The sequence below is a fragment of the Balaenoptera ricei genome, chromosome 9, assembly GCF_028023285.1.
Source record: "Balaenoptera ricei isolate mBalRic1 chromosome 9, mBalRic1.hap2, whole genome shotgun sequence".
NCBI lineage: Eukaryota > Metazoa > Chordata > Mammalia > Artiodactyla > Balaenopteridae > Balaenoptera > Balaenoptera ricei.
In genome coordinates, this window is record NC_082647.1 from 70,525,435 (window position 1) to 70,550,731 (window position 25,297).

Here is a 25,297-nt window from a genome sequence, read left to right on the forward strand (position 1 = left end):
TGACCAATAATTGTGGCTAGAGTTGTGAGGTCTGGATAAGCTTAAACCCCCACCTTTAGACCAAAAACTGTGGCAGAATAAAAACCATATGATCATCTCAATAGATGCAGAAAAAGCTTTTGACAAAATTCAACATCCATTTATGATAAAAACTCTCCAGAAAGTGGGCATAGAGGGAACCTACCTCAACATAATAAAGGCCATATACGACAAACCCACAGCAAACATCATTCTCAATGGTGAAAAACTGAAAGCATTTCCTCTAAGATCGGGAACAAGACAAGGATGTCCACTCTCGCCACTATTATTCAACATAGTTTTGGAAGTCCTAGCCACAGCAATCAGAGAAGAAAAAGAAATAAAAGGAATACAAATTAGAGAAGAAGAGGTAAAGCTGTCACTGTTTGCAGATGACATGATACTATACATAGAGAATCCTAAAGATGACACCAGAAAACTACTAGAGCTAATCAATGAATTTGGTAAAGTTGCAGAATAAAAAATTAATGCACAGAAATCTCTTGCATTCCTATACACTAACAATGAAAGATCAGAAAGAGAAATTAAGGAAACAATCCCATTCACCATTGCAAAAAAATAAAATAAAATACCTAGGAATAAACCTACCTAAGGAGACAAAAGACGAGTATGCAGAAAACTATAAGACACTGATGAAAGAAATCAAAGATGATATAAACAGATGGAGAGATATACCATGTTCTTGGATTAGAAGAATCAATATTGTGAAAATGACTATACTACCCAAGGCAATCTACAGATTAAATGCAATCCCTATCAAATTACCAATGGCATTTTTTACAGAACTAGAACAAAAAATCTTAAAATTTGTATGGAGACACAAAAGACCCTGAATAGCCAAAGCAGTCTTGAGGGAAAAAAACAGAGCTGGAGGAATCAGACTCCCTGACTTCAGACTATACTACAAAGCTACAGTAATCAAGACAATATGGTACTGGCACAGAAACAGAAATATAGATCAATGGAACAGGATAGAAAGCCCAGAGATAAAACCACATACTTATGGTCACCTTGTGTTTGATAAAGGAGGCAAGAATATACAATGGAGAAAAGACAGCCCCTTCAATAAGTGGTGCTGGGAAAACTGGACAGCTACATGTAAAAGAATGAAATTAGAACACTCCCTAATACCATATACAAAAATAAACTCAAAATGGATTCGAGACCTAAATGTAAGACCGGACACTATAAAACTCTTAGAGGAAAACATAGGAAGAACACTCTTTGACATAAATCACAGCAAGATCTTTCTTGATCCACCTCCTAGAGTAATGGAAATAAAAACAAAAATAAACAAATGGGACCTAATGAAACTTAAAAGCTTTTGCAAAGCAAAGAAAACTACAAACAAGACGAAAAGACAACCCTCGTAATGAGAGAAAATATTTGCAAACGAATCAATGGACAAAGGATTAATCTCCAAAATATATAAACAGCTCATGCAACTCAATATTAAAAAAACAAACAGAGAACAGGGGGAGCGATGGGGGACAGCACCACACCTGCTGTGACTGGATACACTTCTGGTGCTGCATTCATACAAAAAGCATCTGGCCAAAACCCAGGTGGTGCCATGGGGGATAGCACCATCCATATTTAGAGAGGAACCTCTACTCTCAGTAAGAACACTGGTGCCCCCAAGTCAGGACACCCCTCTGACTTAGAGGAGGCAGCATCGTGTTTGGAGGCTCCTGGTCAGGGCAGCTGTGCCTGTGCTCATCTGAGTCTGGCAGCCTCATAACCTGCTCAGGGCTTTATAGGAGCCATCAGCTAATTCCTTTCTTCTATGAAGAAACTCAACAAATGAAGAGCAGATCTTACTCTGCAAACTGTGAACTTTGCAATGGACTTTGCCTCACTGGAAAGTGGCTCAGCCCCTTTAAGTGAAACTTAACCTCCTCTCTTCCTACAGCAAGCCGGAGGACCACACCTAAGGGGTGTGCAAGAGTGTGTGTGTGTGTTTGTGTTGGAGTGTGAGGAGCATATGAGCCCAGTTCAGAATTACACCAGACTTGAGAAGTTCCAGTTAGGAGAATGGAAGAGAGCTGCATGTATCATCTGCTGTGCCATCCCTGGCTTGACTGTTAACTTGGCTGACCCAAGCTCCCAGCCAGTTTTCCCTAGACTTGGCAATGTCAGGATGCCCACAGCTGTTTTCAGATGCTTCCTCTCCCCCTATGCATTTGCCTCAATGGGCCCTTCTCTTTCCCAGCTTTATGTGTATGTGTGTGTGTGTGTGTGTGTGTGTGTGTATATATGTGTGTGTGTATATATATATATGTGTGTGTCAATAAAACCTTTTTCGTATTAAAACAAAAAACAAAAAAAACCACATTATCTCCATTTCTGAGTGTCAGGAATCTGGGTGTTCCTCAACTAGGTGACTCTGGCTAGTCTCCCACGAGGCTGCAGGGCTGTGGCCATCTCAAGGCTCCTTTGGGGGGACCTACTTCCAAGCTGGCTCACATGACCATTTCAGGCTTCAGGTCCTCTCTGGCTGTTGGCCAGAGACATCAGTACCTTGCCATATGGGCCTCCCCATAGGTCAGCTCACAACACGGCAGCTGGTTTACCTTAGAGTGGGCCAGAGAACAAGAAAGGGTGCCCCAGACAGAAGCCACAGTCTTTTTGTAAGCTGCTCTCAGAAGTGATTGATAGCCCATCCTTCTGCTGTATTCCATTCATTAGAAGTGAGACCAAAGTCCAGCCCACTTGCAAGGAGAGAGGATTAATAATACAGGATGTGAAAACCAGTGGGGATCACTGGGGGCATTGTAGAGTTTGCCTGCTATATGTGTGTGTGCGTGCATGTGTGTACATGTATATGAACACATACATACATGCATGCACACACATGTATTTGTGTATGCACACATATATACACATATATATACAAATGTATACATACCCACACATTTATATATAGAGAGAATTTATGCTTGAAATGCCTGATTGTTACATCATATGTGTGAAAAAATTCAGCATTTTTAACAGCACTAACAAGACTTCTCTGCTAGCTCAAGACAAACTATCAATAACTCATCAGGCCTAAACTGAGCAAAGTGAGGGAAGGGTTAGTAATTTCAATGACATCACACAATGAAGTCCTATAATAGAAATTAATATTTGTGACTTGTATGCCTTTTCCACCCAGTACCACCTCTAATTTCAGGCAAGGGGGCTTCTGACCTAGGCTCCATGACTTAGAGGGCCCTGCTCAGTTCTTCCACTGGACTCTTTCCCCACCACTCCCACCCACTCCACTGTGGGAAAAGTGGATGAACCCACCTGGATTTCTTGCCCCCTCATCTTTTTCACACTCTATACCTAGGACCCTGATGGACATGTGATTCCCTAGGTGCAAGGGATAGTCAAAGGATAGCTATTTGGTGAGATAGAGCTTAGATACGGGGTTCTTGGGAGAAGATGTGAAATCACACTGAAGCAAACTGAGGTTTGGAATTGAAAATTATATTATTTGGTTAAGCTGGGGTTCTGTCTAGAGGTTCCTAGCTTTCCCAGACAGTACAGTATGTTTCCAAACCTGAACCACTTCCTGTTCCTATACAGGGAGGTATTTAGAGGATTGTGTGTGAATTTTGAGAGAAAACAGGTATGTAAGGATGAAGTGGAAATGGCTGCTTTCCTGAGAGTTTAAGAAATATTACATGTGGGCAATATTCCTTCAGAACCCCAATAACTAAGCATGCCATAGGGTTGAGGAGAGACTGATACTTCCTCCATTAGCTCAGAACCCACCACCATTCTGATAACTCAAAAAATGCAACACTTAGAGCATCGGACAATAGCGTGGACCCTGGAGATCAGTGAAGGGGTACTTTTGGAGATAGATGAAGTTTATTTAAGCAGTCTAAAGGGCAACAGGCATTAGCCAGGGAGAAGAGAGCAAAGGAAGACAGCTTTGCAGGATGCTACAAGATGACTTGAGGCAACTCACTATTGACTTCAAGAAATATATGGAAAATTCTTTACAGATCTAGCTTGTAAAGCTTCAGTCACTGGCATTTGCATGGTAAAAATTAAGCAATTAATATGAAACAACAATTCACAGAAAAAATAAAAATGACCAATAAACATTTGAAAAGACACAACTTCACTAAATAAATACAAATGAAAACATTGAGATAAAATTTTTCTCTAATTAGATTAGCAAATTTCAACAAGATTGATATCATCCTACAAAGAAAGGGACACCCATGTATGATTCATTAATATCATCAAGGGATTTCAGCTAATGGAATACTAACCCAAGAGCACAAAAACATTTAATACAGCATTGTTTATCATAGCAAAACGCTGGACAATATAAATGTCCATCAATAGAGTAATGAGTAAATAAACCATAAAATACATTGCAGTGGAACATGATGCAACAATTTAATTCAGTAGCTGACTTTAAAAGATGGAGGTTCATAAGACGGTAAGGAGAAATATAAAAGCTGAAAAACACATTACATGGATGCATTCCATTAAAAAAAAAACAAGAACAAAAACAAAAACCTGCACAAGCAGAAGAAAAAGTTAGCCAGCCACAGTGTGACAGATGCTGGCAGAAAATATGAGACTTTTGGGTCAGAGACTAAGGACAGTTTATTACTCACAGTAACAGCATAGCCAGAGTTTGGATATTTGCACCAATTCCCTTAGCCACAATTCCTAGTCCAGGTGATGTGGTCACATACAGTGGCTTATGTTATAGGAGAGGAACTCTGAGCTTAGGGAACCCAAATCTTTTATATTGGGTAGTAAGCCCGTCTGACCTTATCGTTATTATAAAGGAAGGAGACATGATCTTTATGATGCTGCACAGTAACAAACAAAACACCCACCCTTTGCTCTGGAGGTAGACACTGTCTCTATCTCCCAAGGCTGTTCACTGTACAAATATCCTTTACAGTGCTTTACAATGTGGTCCTGAACAGAGGCAGTCAGTGCCAGTTCTCATAAGATGTGCAGTAACATGAAAGACTCATGTAGAATTCCAAGAATTCCCAACATTCTATTGTACTTTTCATTTTGGAAAATTTGGAAACAAACAAAACACTGTAGCTGTCAATTAAAATGGTATGTTATTTTACCTAAAGGTATAACAGTGAAAATGTTGATGCTCTGGTCATTATATATCATAAAAAGATATATCTTTTTATACATATAAGAATGTAATTTGATTGTAACTGATATATTACTCATTCTATGCTCATTCTACACAGTAGAAATGGGTGATAATGATTATTTTATTTCATAAATATTTATTATTATTATTTTTTAATTTTATTTTATTTTTTTATTTTTGGCTGCGTTGGGTCTTTGTTGCTGCGCACAGGCTTTCTCTAGTTGCGGCGAGCGGGGGCTACTCTTCGTTGCGGTGCACAGGCTTCTCATTGCGGTGGCTTCTCGTTGCAGAGCATGGGCTCTAGGCGCGTGGGCTTCAGTAGTTTTGGCTCACGGGCTCTAGAGAGCAGGCTTGGTAGTTGTGGCGCACAGGCTCAGTTGCTCCGCGGTATGTGGGATCTTCCCGGACCAGGGCTTGAACACATGTCCCCGGCATTAGCAAGCTGATTCCCAACCACTGCGCTACCAGGGAAGCCCCCATAAAAATTTTTTACTCACTTAGAAAAATAACATCCAGGCTGTAATTATTCAAGACAAAATTAAGAAGAGAATTTTAAAAAATTATTTAGCTTTAATGATAGCCATTACATGTGTAATTTTTTCTTACACTTTTTTTTTTTTACTAGAAAATTGTTCTTGAAAAAACAATTACATGTCAACAGCTCCATAAGAATCTTTTACTCTGTGAACAATACATACTACCTGTCTGGGAGAGTGTAATTAAATAATGGATTTTTTGAGCTAAACTTCCAACTCCTTCATTTTACTGTTGAAGACACTGAGGCCCAGAGCCATTAAGTGACTTGAAGGTGGCCAGCAACTAGTTAACGTCAGAGCTGAGACTAAATCCCACATGCCCTGACTTGGAGCGCAAGGCTCTTTTTTCTTATCCAAATCCACATACGTGGTATGATAGAGCTTTCAAACTGGGTTATGCATACGCCTGCAGGCAATGGCAGCATGCCAGGGAGGTAAAGCCACAGGGTAAACACAGGGTGTCTTGCTTCAATGTAAATATTACTCAAAGATTTGAGAGGGGTTGGGGGAGCCACTTTATTTTTATATTAAAACAAGATTGATTATAAAGGAGAATGTACATTTTACACAAATTTTTAAAATTTCAGGCTGGATTCCTCAGCTGTAATCCCACCAAATGGAGGTAAAAGTTCTCTCTGCTCACTCTGCTAGGGATACTTCTCTTGTAGATCAGCAATGTGAGGACGTCTAGGGAGAACCTTTTATCCAAGAGGTGCCGTCACTAACACCCAGCTTTCACATTCCATTTTAAATTTCCATTATTTTAGTCCTTGTGATCAGTTAAATTGTAAATTTTTCTTGAAGAGGGAACACATGAAGACCTTATAATAAATGAGTTTCTGAGTTCCTTTCCTAAGAACAGAGCTGTTCTTTTTAAAATGTATTTTCCTCTTCTTAATCGGTATAAGGTAAAAAGATTTAAAAAATTAATCAACAATATAATCTTTAAATGTGATTGTAATAGAAATGAACTTGTTAGTAGTTTACATCTGTAAGATGCTCTCTGAAAGTATTTTGCATATGGTTCTAAAACTGGCATTTGTGTAATGTACAAAATTGACCAAGTAGTATGCATTTCCATTTTTCCATGTAGAATATTCATGAATGATATCTGAAATGTTGTAACACATATTAACAGCAAATGTGGAGACAAGAGGCTAGTAAATTATTTTATACCTTTTCTCAGTGGACCATTCTTCTCATCTGATTTTTATTTCTGGGATAAAAGCTATTTAAACAATGGTTTTCAGATGATTACTCTCTCAATGATAACTGGGAAGACTTTTACCCACCCACCTACCCCAAAAGGCTCAACTAATTTTTAGAAGTACTAAAAATAGTGTGTTTGATTTGAGGAATAACAGGATATTACATAGTTTCAAAGTATCTCCCCACAAGAAACCTATACATTACAAAGATAAAATAGTAACTTTGCTATTTGACTGGAGAAACTTGGCAGGAATGACCTTAATTGAATAATCAAATGTAACACTACCAGTAACGGGATCAATTGACAGCAACTGCCTCCCGAAGTGATGCACTGAAAAGCACTCAGCATCACCTCTGCAGTATCCCAGCAAAAAGTCCATAACCTGGATCTAGTCACGAGGAGACATCAAACCCAAACTGAGAGCTGTGCTACAAAATAACTGGCTTGTACTCCTAAAAATTGTCAAGGTCATGAAATATAAAGACAGACTCAGAAACTGATCCAGATTAAAGGAAACTAAAGAGAGACAAGATGAAATGCAATGCATGATCTCGGTTTTTTTTTTTTTTTTGCTACCAAGGACATTATTGAAATAATCAGAGAAATATGAATAAGTTCTGTAGATTATATAATAGTATTATAGCAATATTAATTTCTGATTTCAATAATGGGACTGTGTTTTAAAAAGAGAATTTCTTGCTTTTGGGGAAACACACTGAAGAATTTAGGTGTAAAAAGGCAATATATCCACAAATTACTTTTAAATGAGAGAGAGAGCAAGAAAAAAAAAAAAAAAAAAACAAATGTAGTAGAATATTTACATTTGGAATCTTGGTGAAGGGTATTCAGGAATTCTTGTATTATTCTTGCAGCTTTTCTGCAATCCTGAAATTATGTCAAAATAAAATATTTCTTTTTTTCAAAAAAAAATAGTGTGTTTGATTTCTTCACTGAGACTTTTTAAAACGCTCTATTCCGATACCAGCATTTTTTAATGCAAGTAGCTTGACGCATTTCAAAAAATTACATTTAATTCCTAGATTTCAAGTTCAAATTTGGAGCCAAGAAACCAACCCATTCAGGTGAATCAACATTTATTAAATGCAGTGTGTTAGGTCCTGGCAAAAAAAACAGTGATGGCACAGACAGAATCCTGCCTCCGAAGTTTCCCAAGCTAGAGGAGAACCAAACTCATAAATAAGATCATAAGATAGTCTGAAGTCTTCAAGATTGGAAGAGACTGGCCAAATAGTGACTCAACTTAGCAAAATAAACCTTAATGCAATATGTTTTTAGAAAATCAAAATTAATGCAAGACATACATGATGAACAAAATATCAAATTTTCAAATAAAACGGGATCAGCAGTATTGATTTTTTTTCCTTTTGCCTTTAAGCTCTACTAGGACTCTGTCAGGCAGTGCTTCACCCCTACCCTCCGGGGCGGCCAGTGGTTTCCAGACACATCTAATTTTCAGAAACCTAAATTTTCTGATATTTAGATCTCAATAAAATTATTATTGCCCGGTGACAGCAGTTGGGGTCCTCTGACACACTCATGGTCTCTGGCATACGCTGTCTTTCCGGCATGTATGGCACGCAGTACCCGGCGCAGGGGAAACACTAGTGTATCTGAGGTACGACGCGGGGTGTTGCAGGGTCACACGCGCAAACGTCACAGAAGTCAGGATTTGGCTTCAGATCTTCCCTACTTTGGATTGGCTTTTAGTCAACAAGGTTCTGGTAACTGTTGGTAACCGTCACAACAATCAGCCGCAGGCCAGGCTGGGTTGATCATAGGTGCTGCTGAGTCCCCCGGTGTCCTGATGACTGGGGACCTCAAACATCTGCCCTGTGCCTTCCAACACACAACAAGCCAAGCGAAGGCGGCAGATGCCGCCCTGGAAATCAGCCGTAGAGTAAGCATCTCCCCCTTCCCCAGACCACGGAGCATTTCGGGGCGGGGCCGGGGGCGGGGCGGGGGGTGAGGAGGGGGCCTGTCAGATGCCCTAGTCCGCTGGAAGCCACCCCTGGGGTCCAGGGCGGAGGGATGGAGCAACGGCGGACCTCAGCCAAACCCTCCACTGGGGCTAGAGGCCTGTAATCACCTGGGTGGGGTTTGGGGACCGCCCCTGATCCACACTAACTGATGTATATTGAGTTTTTCGCACTTAACATCTCCTGAATATATAATTATGGCAGTTTAGAGATTAGGTAATAAGGGCATAAATTTGGAGTCTTTACTCTCCAAAGGAGATATATATATATATATATATATATATATATATATACACATATATATATAACACTGAAATATTTCCCTAAAGTGCAAATCGACACACTGGGGAGGAAAAGTTCTTTGAGGGACAATACAAGCAGAGTTGAGGGCAGTTAAGATAATGGCTAAAAGAATATTTGAGTGGAAAAAAAATGTCAAAATTGTGTTATGCCACTTAGGACCTAGCAAGGTGTTCTTGAGTTCTCACACTTGTCTAGAAAGGCTTGGGGCTATGATGATTAATCAAGGCTGAAAGTTCTGTAATGAACTGAAAACTTCACACTAAATCTTAACTAACTTGTGGTGCATGTGTATTGCATGTAGGTATAGGAATTTATCTATCATTACAGTATGTAAATCGTCAAAGCAAGGATATTTCCTTCTATAGATTTTAATACAGTCTTGATTCTTTTAGGATTTAATAATCCTGCAATTTTCAAACATTTTTCTCTTTTATCCAGATTCCAAGGCATCGGCAGTAGAAGTTGCTTTTATTCTTTCTATGCTAGAACTGTCTACACCCAAGTTCTGTGTTGGATTGTTTTTATTTTCCTGTTTTGTCAATCAGTTAATTTGAAAGCTAACATTTCCTCCTCATCAGGTTGCTAAAATTGCTCCCCAAATTGAATACCTTTTCGGAGTGGTATCCTCTACCACCCTATGCAACACTGCAGATTCAAATTCTACCTTCTTGAAATCCGCCCTCTCAGCTCCCACTGTCTTTTTGTTTCTCTTCCTCACTTTATAACAATCCCCCGTCTTTCTCCTTATCCAGCTTGGTTCTCTCCTCCTCTTTCTTTTTTTTTTTTTTTTTTTTTAAATTTTTTTTTTATTTATTTGTTTATTTATTTATGGCTTGTGTTGGGTCTTCGTTTCTGTGCGAGGGCTCTCTCTAGTTGCGGCGAGCGGGGGCCACTCTTCATCGCGGTGCACGGACCTCTCACTGTCGTGGCCTCTCTTGTTGCGGAGCACAGGCTCCAGACGCGCAGGCTCAGTAATTGCGGCTCACGGGCCCAGTTGCTCCGCGGCATGTGGGATCCTCCCAGACCAGGGCTCGAACCCGTGTCCCCTGCATTGGCAGGCAGACTCTCAACCACTGCGCCACCAGGGAAGCCCTCTCCTCCTCTTTCTAAATATAGACACTTCACGATGATCTTACCTGGGTCCCACTCTCTCCTCTGTGCTGGCCGACCGGCCAGTCTGTACACACCCACCCTGACATCTCTGGTGCGATCCGCTCTCCCACTTGCAGCTTTCTGGTGGACGGCTTGACTTGTATGTTCCACCAGTGCCTCAGTTTCAGCATTTCTCAACTGCAAGCATCTTCCCTCCCAGTCACCTGTCTCATCATCATGTCATCACACAATCATCATCACCTGTGACTTCCCTTGCCCTTATTCTCTGCCTCTAGTTACTTGCCAGTTCCCATCAGTTCTCTCTGTACATCACATGTCATATCTGTTCACTGCTTATTCTCACTTGCTACTGTCCTGGGGCAGGCTCATCAGCTCTTGACTTGATTTTCCAGAGGCAACCTTGCTTCCTATCTGCAGTTCTGTCTGCACCCCAGGTCATCATATATGGTGCTGCTACAGTCATCTTCCTGAGATTTAGCTTTGTCACATCTTTTCTCCAGTTTAAAAATCCTATAATACTTCTCTGTTGCCCTAGAATTGAGTCCAGTGATGAATTACCCAATAGTTATTAAGCCCATTCTTTTACAGCCCGACAAAACAAGGGCACAAAAAAGGAGGAAAAATGATTTTGAAATAGCTTGATATTGCATATTGCTTAAAAGCATTGATGTAGTTGTCATGGGAAAAATCAGAACTTTATTGGAATTCCTTACGCTGATTTTACCATGCAGTTAGTATATATATTTCATGTATATGTATATATATCTCGTATAAAATTAAATTAAATTTAAATTTCAGATTACATAAAATATGTGATTTTAAGTTAGCATTCTTAGGACCTAAAAAGTTTTTTTTGAGGAGTAGGTGCATGCTTCTGAGCCTAAATTTCAAAGTTAGCACAAATAATATGACCCTAATCCACCTTTTAAAATTGATTCCTCACAATTGGCTTCCCTGTGCCTTTCCCTGCAGCCAAAGGCTGTACAACCCTAATGCCTCACACGTTCTTCCCCTGCTTTTTCTCCTTTGTGTACTTACTCCCCTGTGTCTAAAATGCCCATCCATCGATATCTGTGTCTAATTTCTCCTCACCGTTTCAGACCCAGCCCAATTGTCAGTGCTGCCCTAAAATCCTCTCAAAGTTCCCAGGGTTGACAGTATTTTCTTCTTCCTCTGAATTCACCAGAGCATATTTTCCTTTTCTCTTAGCCCTTAATATTTGCAACCTTCTTTTGAAACGTTGTGTATACTTCCTTCTCTTACTAAAAGTTTAGTCATAGAGAGTAGGCACCTTTCCTGATTCATTGCTACATTTACTAGCTAGTCTTAGACTAAACTAGTCATAGCCTGAACTAAGACAAAGTAGTTTGTGGTTCAATAAATGGCTGAATGATCTGTTTGGACCTACGACTTTAAAAGTGTTCATATTAAAGAGTGCTGTTGTGTGCAGCTGTTGTGAAAAATAGTATGGCAATTCCTTAAAAAATTAAATATACAATTACCATGTGATCCAACAATTCCACTTCTGAATATATACTCAAATGAAGTGTAAGCAGGACTCAGATATTTGTATACCCATGTTCATAGCAGCATTATTCACAAAAGTGAAAAAGAGGAAACAACCCAAGTGTCCATTGATAGTTAAATGGAAAAACAAAATGTGGTATACACATACAATGGAATATTATTCAGCCTTAAAAAGGAAGGAAATCCTGGCATACATTACAACATAGATGATTCTTGGAGACATTATGCTAAGGGAAATAAGCTAGTCACAAAAAGACAAATACTGCCTGATTCCATTTATACGAGGTACTTAGGGTAGTCAAATTTATAGACCGAAAGTAGAAGGGCGGGCGTCAGGAACAGGGGAGAGGGGGAAAGAAATGAGGAGTTAGTGTATAATGGGTACAGAGTTTCATTTGAGGAAGATGAAAAACTTCTGAAAATGGATGGTGGTGATGGCTGAGCAGCAATGTGAATGCACTTAATGCCACAAAACTGTACAGTTATAACAGTAAATTCTATATTATGTATATTTTACCATAATAAAAAGAAAAATAGTCCAGGGAAAGAATTCTTGTGCTTCTTTAGATGAAAGGAATATGCTGCTAGTGAAGTTGTTTGTTGATTGGGAACTGGAACTGCTCCACCACAGATTCACTGAAACTTGAAACTTCTTGGCATATTTTTTAGTTCTTTGGCATTTTGGCACTTTCTTGTTACCAGATTCGTATGAAGTTTTCGGTTGGAAGGAAACATGCCATGATAAAGAGCTGTGTAATAATTAATTACATCAGTGATTCACATATTATGACGATAGTTTCAATTTCCCTTTTCATGTTTTTATTTTCAAAATTTGATTTAAATCCTAAAATACCCATTCCATGGCTAAAATGTTCAAAATGTGTATTAATTTCTGATTACTAAGTTAATATGTGTTTATCATAAAATATTCAAACATTATTGAAAAGTGGATTGCTTAAAAAGTGACAGTCCCTCATGATCTCAAGTGATAACTTGTTAATAACTTGGAGTGTGTGCGTTTTGTGTGCATATAAATATCATTGGTAACAAAACTGCCAATGACATTTTTACTTAAAAATATATTTTGGATATCTTTATAGGTCTAGATATCCATCTGTCTACATTTTTAAGCTACTGCACAGCGTTCTGTTGAGAAGTTACATTTTAATTTAACCCATATTCCAATTAATGGGGCATATTTCACAACTACAATGTATGTATGAGATGAGCAGTGGTATTCACATTTTGCACGTGTGTGTATGTACTGGTGTATTTCTGAGTGCTAGATGTGAAATTGTGGGATTAAGTTAAAAGCAAGTTTGTAATTTTAATAGATAGCTGCAAAATTTTAATTCTACTTTGACCAGGCTTTAACATTCCAAACACTTTGGTGAAATTGAGATTGACTGTGTACAGTAGAAGCTGATGGTTTGGATGTTAAATTAAAATTCCCAGATGTGGATGCCTAAGACTGATCCAATGGGTTTTTCTAAGCCCCAGATTCAGCTCACTTATCATGGTCACAAAAATACCCTGAAGGAAATGCCTACACCTGAGCCAATAAATTCTCTAAGCCCCAAGATTCAGGTTGTGTAACAGGGTCACAAAGGAAGTTTGGGATATAAATTAGCAGCTGCTCTCCATCCCTGGAGTATCTGTCTTTTTCACTTCTTTAGATATTTCTTCATCCCATTAAATCTAACTCTTCTATTGTCCTCTACTAAATAATAAAACCATTGTCAAAATTTCATAAATCACTTACTGACATTACTACCTCACCACCCACAACAAATCCCAGCTGAAATTTTGTGATTGTTTTGACTCTGGTAATTACAATGTTTGTCAGATTCCAGAAGTGCAATGATTATACTTTCCACTTTTGTTGTGTCTTGTTAGTTTTACTCCCTCAATGACAAATTATAGATGGGCTTTAATTTTTCCATATCATCTTAGGCCATGTGGCCTATAAATGTTATTTTGTAGTTTAGTAAAAGACCTTAAGAAGAAAAAGCAAAGCAGTTAAATAGCTGTTGTTGGATATGTGTTTTCCAAAAAAACCCATGGGAATAAAAATTGCTACTTCTCCACCAAAAATTCCCATTGTGCAAGTATGTTAGTAACTCTTGAAACATGAAGACACTGTTTCTTTGCAGAGAAAAGAAAATAACATTTATTCACTCATTCATTCATTTGTCTGACATTTATTGAGAATTTACAGGGTGCCAAGCTCCTATATGATAATGTACATTATACTCTACTCCCTCCACCTCCAACCTTGATACTGAGTGTCTTCTGCAAATATGGAAAACCTACCAAATATCAATCCTTCATGTTTGAAGGTATATTTACAGATATTTAAAGACCAAATTACTCTTCCTCACGGAGAATCGAATACTTGGTTTTGGTGTATATGTACACATACACATTTTTTCTCTTGATTAAAATTTGTTTACACATCTGTGCCCAAGATTAAGGATAATGAAATTCAACCACAAAAATGATTAAGTAATGTATAATTGTAGCATTAGAATTTATCAGTTTAGAGTAGTTGCCTCCATATTCACCTTTCTTTTGATCTTCTTGTAGACATTATTGTTATTGACTGTAAATGTCTCAGTATTTTTGCTCAGTGGAATGTGGCTTGACAGATTAATTATATGTTATCAGGCAGTTGAAGATCAACTAAAGATATGTGGCCACAAGAAGGATGCTGATGTCTTTGAGCTGTTTCTTTCTCAAAAGTAAGTGTACTTTATATGAGAAATAGAAGAGCATCATGTTATGTTTCATAGATTCAAATGTTCTCTTCCATTGTTTTCCCCTTCTGTGGATAGGCAAGTAGCACACGCTCGTTGGCGTCCACAGACTCTATTGGAGATGCAGGATCCTGAAATGGATAAAAACAAAGATTATGGAGTGAGGCTGAGTTTGAATCCCAGTTCTATCTCTTCCAGCTGGGTGATCGTGGGTGGGTCATAAGCCTCTCTGTTAGGGTTGTCAGGTTTAGCCAATAAAAATATAGAACATCCAGTTACATGTGAATTTCAGAGAAACAAATGAATATAATTTTTTTTAGTATAAGTATGTCCCACACTGCATTGGGACATTTGTTGTTTCTTTGAAATTCACATATAACTGTGTATCCTGTGTTTTATCTGGCAAACCTACTGCCTGCATATAACAGTACTACCTGCTTCACCGGGTTGTTGTGAAGGTTAGGTGAGTTAGTAGAAGGTAGGGAAGGGTCTGGTACACAGTAAGTACTCAATCAGCATTAGTACAGTTAATGTTTCTACTATTATTAGAGAATAATGACTCATTATACCACTGTACTATAATAATAACCGCTATTATACTATAATCCCTACCTAACAACCTTTATACTAATTTTACTGGTAAGTATGAAACTTCTCCCTTATATAACTTCTTTGTATCAACTTCTTTGATTCCACTCCAACTCCCCAAGGTGGCAGACAGCAAAATGGGTTCTTCTTCTACAGAGCAATCACAGTGCCTGAGATAGAACCCAGGTGGAAGAGGAAGTATGTGTTCCCTTAGATGCTGACAGCACAGGTTTTACTAGCCAACAAGAGACACCTGTGTAGTCACAGTTAGCATTTTCATCATAATGACCGTATTCCTACTCTTCTTTCCCTTCTTCATACTTTTTGATCTCTGTGAATTCCATGTATTATTTTTAAATAGACTTAACATATTTCTACATGTACGTAATATTCGGAACTTAGCTGCTTTTTAAAGAAAATGTCCTACTTCATCAATGAAGTTAATCACTTTATCTCTAGTGATTTGAGGAAATCCTTTATTAATAAACATATTTCTTTTGTTTTATATGAATATGTTTTAGTTTATTAGTGCAGTGAATGATATCTAGAATAATATTTATTTTTGTAATGGCCCTGAACCTCTTGGTAGTAAGGGAATATATAGCTGACAAATATAAGATTGTTAAAAATATACATCTTAGAATGGAACAAGTATGGTAGGTAATTCTGACAAACTTAAGGTCATGCTTTGAACCTTCCTATAGATCAGTTAGTTTTATAGTAACAATAAATATTTTTTTTGTCTTCAGAAGATTGCATCTCTAAGCCTTTCATGATTTTAAAAACTGTACACTCTTGATCACTAAGTTAAGTAGATAACAATAAGAAAAGCTTTAAAACACTAGAAAAAAATAGAAATATTGATCTTCTGACAGTGGTAATTGGTGGTCTTCTCAATTAAAGGACAATACCTTTTGTATCCTAAGAATACTAAGTCATCATTTAATCCATTGGGGTACAAGAAATGTTTCACAGTCCAGATGCCAATAAACTGGGTAAACTGGGTTATTTGCCTAAGTCTTTGTTGCCCTTGGAAGATATCCTATCAGTGTTCCCTTGAGAAATCATGCAGCACATATACTGTAACAACAGAGTTGACGTATTATTGCCAGCACGAGTCATTGCCAGCATTAGTAGTCGAATTTCCTATCATTGTCTTCCATTGGCCTCACCTTAAAATGTAACAGCCCATTATTGATTTAGGATGGGTTTATATGCAGAATAAACCCTTCTGACTTGAGTTAAATTCCCCTCAAAAGTGAGCCACTTTATTACATTATCTAATAGCAGAAAGTTCAGCACCAGTACTACTACTACAAGAAAATTAATGACACTTATTTGACACAGTTGATATTTTAAAGCATTAATGTATTAAAATAACTTTCCTGGGAATTCTTGGAGAGATACTCTAAGTGGGGGTTGAGTTTCTCTGCTACCATGTAGTGATTGCTTTATTTTTCGTAGGAAATAATGAAGCTAACATAATATCATTGTTGTCCAATGCAATAGTTTAAGTGTGTCAGGGTCCAAATCCCCCTCCCAGAAATTAGCTACACATCTACAGTGAAAGAGGAGAATGCATTATGTGTGTAAATCTATTACAAGTTGCTTTGAAGAAGCCTAGAATATTTTGTTGTGCCAGGGAAGTGCTCGAAGACTAACGGTACATGTCAAAAGGACAAGGTGGTCTGCTTGAAAAGTCTTTTGTTTGGGATAATTTGAGAATAAAAAAAAAGTGAGAAAAGATTAAGAAAAAACTCTTCAAATCTGAGAAGGGTGGAGATGAGAAGGAATGAGAGAAATAAAGGGGAGGGGAAGATCTTTTTTATAGAATACCAGCTAATAAATGTAAAAAGAATGAGAGCATTAGAAAAATTAACATTTCATAGTACCAAATCTACTGATTCAGGTAAAGGTTATTAATCAAAGCTAAAGCCATTAAATAAATAGTTATTGGGGACCACTACTCTGTTCTTTGCAGATTGGCGGTTACCAGAGGGGAGAGGAATTTGGGGGCGGGGCATGAAATAGGTGAACGGGATCAAGAGGTACAAACTTCCAGTCGTAAAATAAGTCTTGGGGATGTAATGTACAGCATGAGGAATACGGTCAATAGTATTATATTAACTTTGTATGGTTTCAGTAACTGGATTTCCTCTGGTGATCATTTTGCAGTATATGCAGTGTCAAATCACTCAGAGTTTTGCCCCATATATTACTTTTCAACGATAAAATTTGTACTTTCACAATGGAGAGTACTGGCAGATTCCACCTTAACCAAATGACTGAACTTAGCTTCATCAGGAGTGGGACAAAGTGACATCATTTTGCCTCCCGGTGTGATGCAGTAATTACCACCTTTGTAATTGAAAAATGATCTACCTTGAATTTAATCATGAGGAAGCAATCAGACAAATCAAGAATGTGAGACATCTATCAGACAACTGTCCTGGACTCTTCAGAAAGTAAATGTTAAAGTCAATAAAGAAGAGAAGGTGACTATTCTAAATTTAAGAAGACTAAAGTGTTATACCAACTGAAAATACAATGCATGAATGTTGATGGGATTCTGGGTTTAAACAAACAAACAATCTATAAAAGAAATATAGGAGCAACAGGAACAATCTGAATATGAATAGTAGTGTATTAGATGATATCATTGAATTCAATTTTAATTTTCTTAAGTGTGATAATGGTATGGGGGTTATGCAGGACAACGTCCTTATTTGAGGGATGCGTGTGCTGAAGTATTTACGAATCAGAGTCTGCAACTTATTTTCAAATGATTCACCAAGAAAATTTTCAACCCACAAATAGATATATTGTATATATAGGTAAGAGAGTGAGCATAAATGTGGCAAAATATTAAAAATTACCAAGGCATGCATTGTACTATTCCTTCAACTTTTCTTAGGTTTGGAATTTTCCAATATAAAAAGTTGGCGAGAAGGGTTTCTTCTGTTTAGAAATGTTGTTTGCATGACAAAAGATATGTTTTCATAAACATTTAAAAAAATTAGTCCCTCGGTGTCCCAAGGTTAAATATAATTGTGAAAGGATGTTGCTACAAACAAGTTAGTATATGTAATATTAATTAACATTAGTATTTTTAAAGTGTTTAGAAAAGTGCCTTGCACACAGAGTGTGCTCTTTAAGTGTTTAGTAGAGACATATATGTGTATATACCTGGCCTGGGCTCACAAGTTCTGTCCTAAGAAATAAAAGAGATCAGAATACTCCAGCCCACAGCAGTCAAAGGGCCAACTATCTGCAGAGACTGTGCCCTCTTTGCTGACAGCTCCTCCTCCACACCCTACGTCTTCCCCTTCACTGAGTGAGCTGCATCAGCAAAAAGACTCATGACCACTTGGGCAGCTAGAGTCCTGCACAGTTCAAGAAGGATGGGTAACATTTTTGACCCCATATTTAATAAACAACAAAGGGAGAATAAAACACTTAACCCAGTCTCTGTCTCTTGGTGTCCTACAATTTCCATGTCTTAAATCCAGTTTGGCCAAGATCTGGACAACCTCAAAGTAAGGACCCTGCAGGCACTGTTGAAGCAGGAGTCAATGGTCTTTCCCATATTTACCTTAAGTCCCATGTTTTCTGCACTTTTCTTCCTCTGCTCTCTCCTCAGTGAAATCTTTTTAAATTAAGGTCCCAATAAATTCAGTCATAATGAGGTATAAATTTCTAAAGTTCTCTTTTAGTATTCGTTTTACTGGCTGACAAAAATCTTAACCCAAGTGAATGAAGTTTTGAAGATGGAATTTAGGAAGTTAGCACATATAAGAGTGCCAGTAATTTTGAAAGGACAGAGAGAGGCCTTTCCAGTTCCCCCAGAGTCATACTACATAAACCACCTTACCCATGAATGAATTAATCATTGCTAATGTTCACTTTTTGTTTTCCTTTCCAGGGAACTGACAGAGGTCATTGATCTTTCTAGGTTTAAAAAATTAAAATACTTATGGCTACATCATAACAAGGTAGTACGATATTTGATCTTAAATGGCTCTATAATTAAATTGCTATCTTAATTTCATGTTTTTAATAGAACTGATCATGAAAAGTATTAATATTTTATACTCCTAATTTTAATTTAGGTAAGAAACTTTATATATATATATATATATATATATATATATATATATATATATATATATATATAAACAGGTATATTGAATAGCACGATTTGTGAAATGTTATCAGACTGGAACTTTACTTTTTTCTCCCATGTGCTTTCAAAACTGCTCAGTGGAAGAAGCTATTGCTTCCCAGTTTCCCGGAAGAAAACTTGGGCAGTCTCATGACCTTTCTTATCTCTCTTATGTAGTTCAAAAGCTTACAGTCCATTTTGAGACATAGTCATACTCTCAGTTCAGAAATGAGAATGTGGAGGTGAATATGTTAATTCATAAATGAGACATCCCTCTATCTCCCCTCCCTTATCCAGCTAGGGCTGACTTCAGATGGCCACCTGCCTGCCTCATTAGCAAGGGGGGGTGTGGTTGGTTGTTTCCCTTGCCTCTCACCTCCACCCTAGCCTTCTCCAGGGTTGGTATGGAATGGGGAGGAGTGGAGGCAGAGGAAAGGCAAAGGAAAAACAAAGTTCTTATTTGATTTGCACTCTCTTGGTGTCAACATGTTCAGAGTTTACTTCTCTTAATGGGTTATTCAGAAGCTCCCCTGCTTGGTTCCTCCAACTCTAATTCCTCTGCTCTGGCCACTCCTGACCTCCCTTCACCTTGTATCCCAGTGGTACTTACAACTGAGCATCTCCTGGCCTTGGCAAACTGCCCATTTGGGCAGGATCCTTTGTAAAGTGTCCTAGATCAGCATTCCTCCAATGGTCCTGCATGTATTTCTCAGAACTCACACACCTTTGTCCTGCTGTCAGAAGGATTGATTACCTCCCAGTTGCCACTCAGGCTGATCTAGCATCTTCAGGAAGTGCCAGGCACTAAACCAACATGTCCCAAACTGCAGGGAATGCTTTTCAAGGGCACTGAGTGTGGCCCTTGAAACTTTTCTTAGAGGCTAGGGTTTAGCTGGCAGTGCCTCCTCTGTAGTGGAGTCCTGAGTGGGGCTGCAAGCTCTCTTCAAGTCATAGAGCAGGACTGAACTAAAATTCAAGCCAAAACAATCATTACAGTTAGTTAGTCATTCTCAGCTTTCTAAAGTTTGACGTTCCAACAGCTTGTATTTTGTTCATTATAAATTGATGACCCAATCTTAGCATTTTAAATTTAAACTTTCAAACACGAGCTGATTAAAAAATAATAATTTGAGTTTTCAGTAGTAGTCTGCTTGTCAAACAATAGTCCGATTCACAGCATTGAATCCTTAAGCATCCATGTTTATGAAAGTATTTCAATATTACATTGCATTTTCAGTCTGTTCTTTTAACCAAGTGGAAAATGGAAAATGAAAGTTTTTCTAGTATTAAATAGTGCAAGCATAAGTTTCATAAGCTTAAAATAATTTCTAGGAGAACAAACACAAATACATTCAAGGCCCAGGCAGCTAACAACTGAAATGGAAAGTGCACACACTACTTAAGGGCATACAAGTTCAAAACTCTTTTAAATACCCTGCCAAAAATTATCCTGGGTCACAGTGTGTGACCTCTGATTAGAAAAAGATGGAACTCATCAAGCATGGCAAAAGTGACTAATCTTTGCTTTTCATGTGTGTTCCTTGTGGTGTTCAGTATTCAATTTTGAAGGAAAGAATGTACAAATGTTGGCAATATGTCTAAAGGGAGAGGTATAATTAGGGACTTTGTAATATTTTTTGGCTTTCTTGTAGTGGACACCATCCCACCTTCAGCCAGTCATTGAATTTTCACACAGTTGAATTACAGATACATTACGTACATAGGAAGGGATTGCATACACTGTCAACTATTGTACTTTCTTTTGTTTTGGAAGGGGTGGGTGGGGAAAGGGTGCAACAAAGGGCTAAATTCTCTTCTTGTGTTTGGTTATTTATGCTCAACACACTATATTATTTCCAAAATAACCATCACTTAACTTTGTTCTTTAAAAATAGACATTTATTCCATATAATCCTGAAAGGATATCATATTCGAAATAAGTTTTAAGTGGTCAGGAGATGAGTGAATAAACTAATGTGAGTTTTTCTATTGATCAATAATTGACTGGTTGCTAAGTTGCCTGAGTATTCACACTCTATGAAAAATTAAAATCTTATTCAGGATCCAAAACTCTAATGGGCATATTACCTATGAGAGTACTTTATCAAAATTCACATGGAAAATTTTGATTATTACTTTTCTTTAATATCTAGATTATATTAGGTGGACCACTAAGAAGTTACTATGCCAGAATAGAAATGGTATGAAGAATCATGGTGAAAAACATCAACATTGACAAAGGAATACAAATATTTAGAATTGTATTGTTTTGTTAACAATAATCTAAATTTGTGACCAGCATTGTTCTTACATTATATTAGGCTACCCTCTATTTAGGAACAACTAAGGCACAAAATAGTAAAATAAAATGAACACACCTTTTTTTGTTTATTCATTTATTCAATCAACAGCTTTGTTGAGATGTATGTACTGACCATTATTGGTTGTCCATTCATTATCCATTCTATTCTTTTACCTATACAGCAGAATCTGGGTTAAGGTATTGGTACATACTTCTTTTTAGTCAGGTAGGTGACTCCATTCCCAGTTCCAAGAGGTGGAGCCTGAACTGTTTAAACCAATCAGGATAATCCCATCTTCCTTGTGAGTGGCTAGTCAATGAATTGGCTCATAACCCGGTTGTCGTAAAAGATATATTGGAGGTAGCTACTGAGAGACTTCTGTGAAAGGTTTCCTTATTCCTGAAAAAGAGCAGTAGAAGAGAGGTCCTTTGTTCCCTCTGGATGTTTTCTTGCCTGGCTAGTAAGCCAGGAACCATCCTATCAACTTGTGGATGTATCCAACATTGTGAGAAAAGCAGAGCTCAGAGAAGCATTGAGATATTCAGACTGAAGCTCTCACAACCTCTGGACTCCTTGATATGTGAGATAATAAGTGTTCTAATTTATGTGCCAGTTTGAGTTGAGCTTAGGAGTTAATTGGAGCCAAAAGCATCCTCTCTAATATGGTTTATTCTGTACTTGCATTAGGCTACTGATAGAAGATAAAAATAAATGTGATGGTGCCTGCTCTAGTGATAGAATTAGGAAGGGCAGAAGGTGTGACTGTACTCCTGGTGAGGACATTGTGGTTGCAAACTGCCTGGAATGGAATGAGGGAAAGCAGTGGTTTGGGGAGACAGAGGATGAATGTAGTTTGGTGTGTTTGGAGCCTAACATGCTTGAAGGGTGCACAATTTCCCCCATTATTATGTAGTGGATGATAAAACTGGAGCTTCTGGTCTGACCTTGAACCAGCAAATTAAATAGGTATAAGTTGTTTCTGAGGACATGCAATGCCCCAGCTTTCCTAGGTTTGCTCAGGCTGCCCTGCTTCCTTCATTATGCTCTCTGAGAGCTTGCTTTCTCCTTGTACCGCGTAGATATCTACTAGTTCTGCAGCTCCTCTCTTTCTGGGTCATCTTTTTCTAATCTCCGCTGATGTAATTAGTGGGAGACAGCTGCTCTTAGGTGCGTATTAAGTGAGGACTTCTGAAGACTCCCTGCCTTGTCTCATCTTTTAGCAAGCCTGACTGAGGGAATTTTAGGTCAGTTCATCTTTCCCAGCTTTCCTAAGAAACTGGGCCTGCTCAGACGAGTGATCTAAGTGATTTGCATTTTATACTACAGTTTCAAATGGTCTGTATACATTTGATCTATTTGTGTTTTGGCTCATTACCTCAAAATTTTTCTTTTACAGACGTTTAGTCGTGAGCTCATAATATTGTTGTCACAATGCTGGTATCCTTCTGTTTCTGGAAGACCTAGCATTACTTTGGTATATTTCATTTGTCACAGATTAGAGTAAGCATTTGATGAGAAACCTGTATATAATGCCTCACCAAGCAACTGTCCAAAATGGAATCTGAGTTTCTACCATGTAACAAAAACTGAACAGTTGACAACTTTTACAAACTAAATTTAAATAAAAGTACCTATTCTGGCAAGGTCACTGTTTATAAACGTCTTCATCTAAAACATAATCAAAATACTTATTTATAATAACATTTTCCACACTAAAATAATGTACTAATGTACAATAATGTATGATGTACTATACACCAACTTTTGATCCAAGTCAGACAGACTTGGGTTTGAACCCTTGCTCTGTTGTCTTGAGAAAGTTGTTTTTTAACTTCTCTGAGCCTCGGTTTCCTCCTAGGTAAATAAGGGAACAAAACAAATAACATGGGCTATTGTAAGGATCATACTAGATAATGGTGAAAACATCTAGCTTAGTGCTTGGGTCATAATAAGCACTTAAAAGATATGACTGTCCCCTTGACTCTGAACCAGCAGTTCTCACCTAGGAGCGACTTTGCAACCCCTGCCACACCACCCACACACAAGGGGAACATTTGGCAATGTCTGGAGACCTTTTTGATTTTCACAGCTGGGGTGTGTGTGTTCCTGGCATCTAGTGGATAGAGGCTAGGGATGCTGCCAGCCATACTACAATCCACAGGGCAGCTTCCCCAGCCCCAACAAAGAATTATCTGGCCCCAAATGTCAATAGCTGTAAAGGTTGAGAAATCTTGCCCTAAAAGAATGCCTCCTTAATTTTAAATTCATGCTGGTGTAAAATTTTCCCCACTAGTACCTCAGCGGTTACCTGTAAGAGCTTTACCTTAAATGTAAGTGCTCCCAGCTCTATAAAAAATAATAATGGTTAAATAGTAAATATTAATAGCTATCGTTTATTGAGCCCTTGCTATGTGCGAAGCCCTGAGCTAACATATATGATTTGTGGAATGTCACATTCAATATAAATCCCATGGCAATCCTTAGGCTCAGTACTGTAGATTTTCCTAAATGGATAATTATAATAACATTTTACTTTAACAATGGTTTAAGTGTCAGAACAATCAGCATGTCTTCCAACTCCCATTCCTAGATCTTGACTTCAACAACTTGGTACATTGCAATGTCTATTCAAGTCCTGTGAATTCTGCCTTGGAATTATCTCTCAATTCCCTCTACTTTGCTCTTCTCCCACTGTTATTACTCTACTCTGGGACCCATATATTCTTCTGAATTAGCATAACACCATTTTTGTTCATCTCTTGCTGTTATACTTACTACCTCCTCTAAACAGTACTCTTCCCTGTCATTTTTTTTTTCCAAAATAAAACTGGGCAATAACACTCCTCTGCACAAAATCTTTTATTAGTTCCCCAAGATTCTCATGATCTGACTTTATCTGTTTTCACTACATTCCTCCCATTCATTTCGCCCCAACAAATGGTACAATCTTAAAATTCCAATAATCATGGTCCAAAGATATTAATGCTCTTGGGAAAATTATTATTCTATAATCAAGATGAAATGGTTGAGTTTATTAGTATTCTTGCATTAATGTGTAACACAAGAGAAATTAAAACCTCAACTAATTAGAATGTTCTGTTAATGTGTGGTCGAGCAGGCAACTGGGAAAAAAGAGAGAAGAAAAAGTCATGGTTTGCCCTGGTGTTCTCTTTCTAGGCTGATGTTAGGTGTGGCTCTCATTAGATCAGGGAGTGGTGAGGGGAAGGGTGGAAGGTAGTGAGTTGCTGTCAGGAGGCCAGCAGGAAGAGTAGAAAGGGATGGGAAACCAACTGGGACCCCCCGCCCCTCACTGTATTGAATGGTCTCTCCTACCTGGGGGAAACATGGCTCCTCCTGTGACTTAACAAAGCTGAAGTGCAGTTACTGGTGGTTCTCCTGCATGAGTGCTCACATAATTAGGTACAGATGAGACTGTGAGACAATGAGGTGAGCAGCACGTGTGCCTTTTATAGCTTCATAATTTGTGACTGTTACAAATATAAGAAAAAATTAAAGAAAATTCATTAAAGAAACCCATTTTCAAACTTTGATTACAAATCTAAAATAGCTTTTCGGAGATACGAGAGGGCATGAGTAAAATTTCCAATAAATCCTCACTAAATCAGATA

At 38.0% G+C, this 25,297-nt stretch overlaps 1 protein-coding gene across 1 annotated transcript in view; it reads left to right on the forward strand.

The window, feature by feature from the left end:
* Positions 1 to 8,744: 8,744 nt before the first annotated feature.
* LRRC72 (leucine rich repeat containing 72) overlaps positions 8,745 to 25,297 on the forward strand; it is a 41,092-nt gene continuing 24,539 nt past the window's right edge. The window contains exons 1-3 of the mRNA XM_059933946.1: positions 8,745 to 8,837; positions 14,527 to 14,600; positions 19,126 to 19,195. Coding sequence (XP_059789929.1) covers positions 8,745 to 8,837; positions 14,527 to 14,600; positions 19,126 to 19,195 — 237 coding nt within the window. The remainder of the gene's footprint in view (positions 8,838 to 14,526; positions 14,601 to 19,125; positions 19,196 to 25,297) is intronic.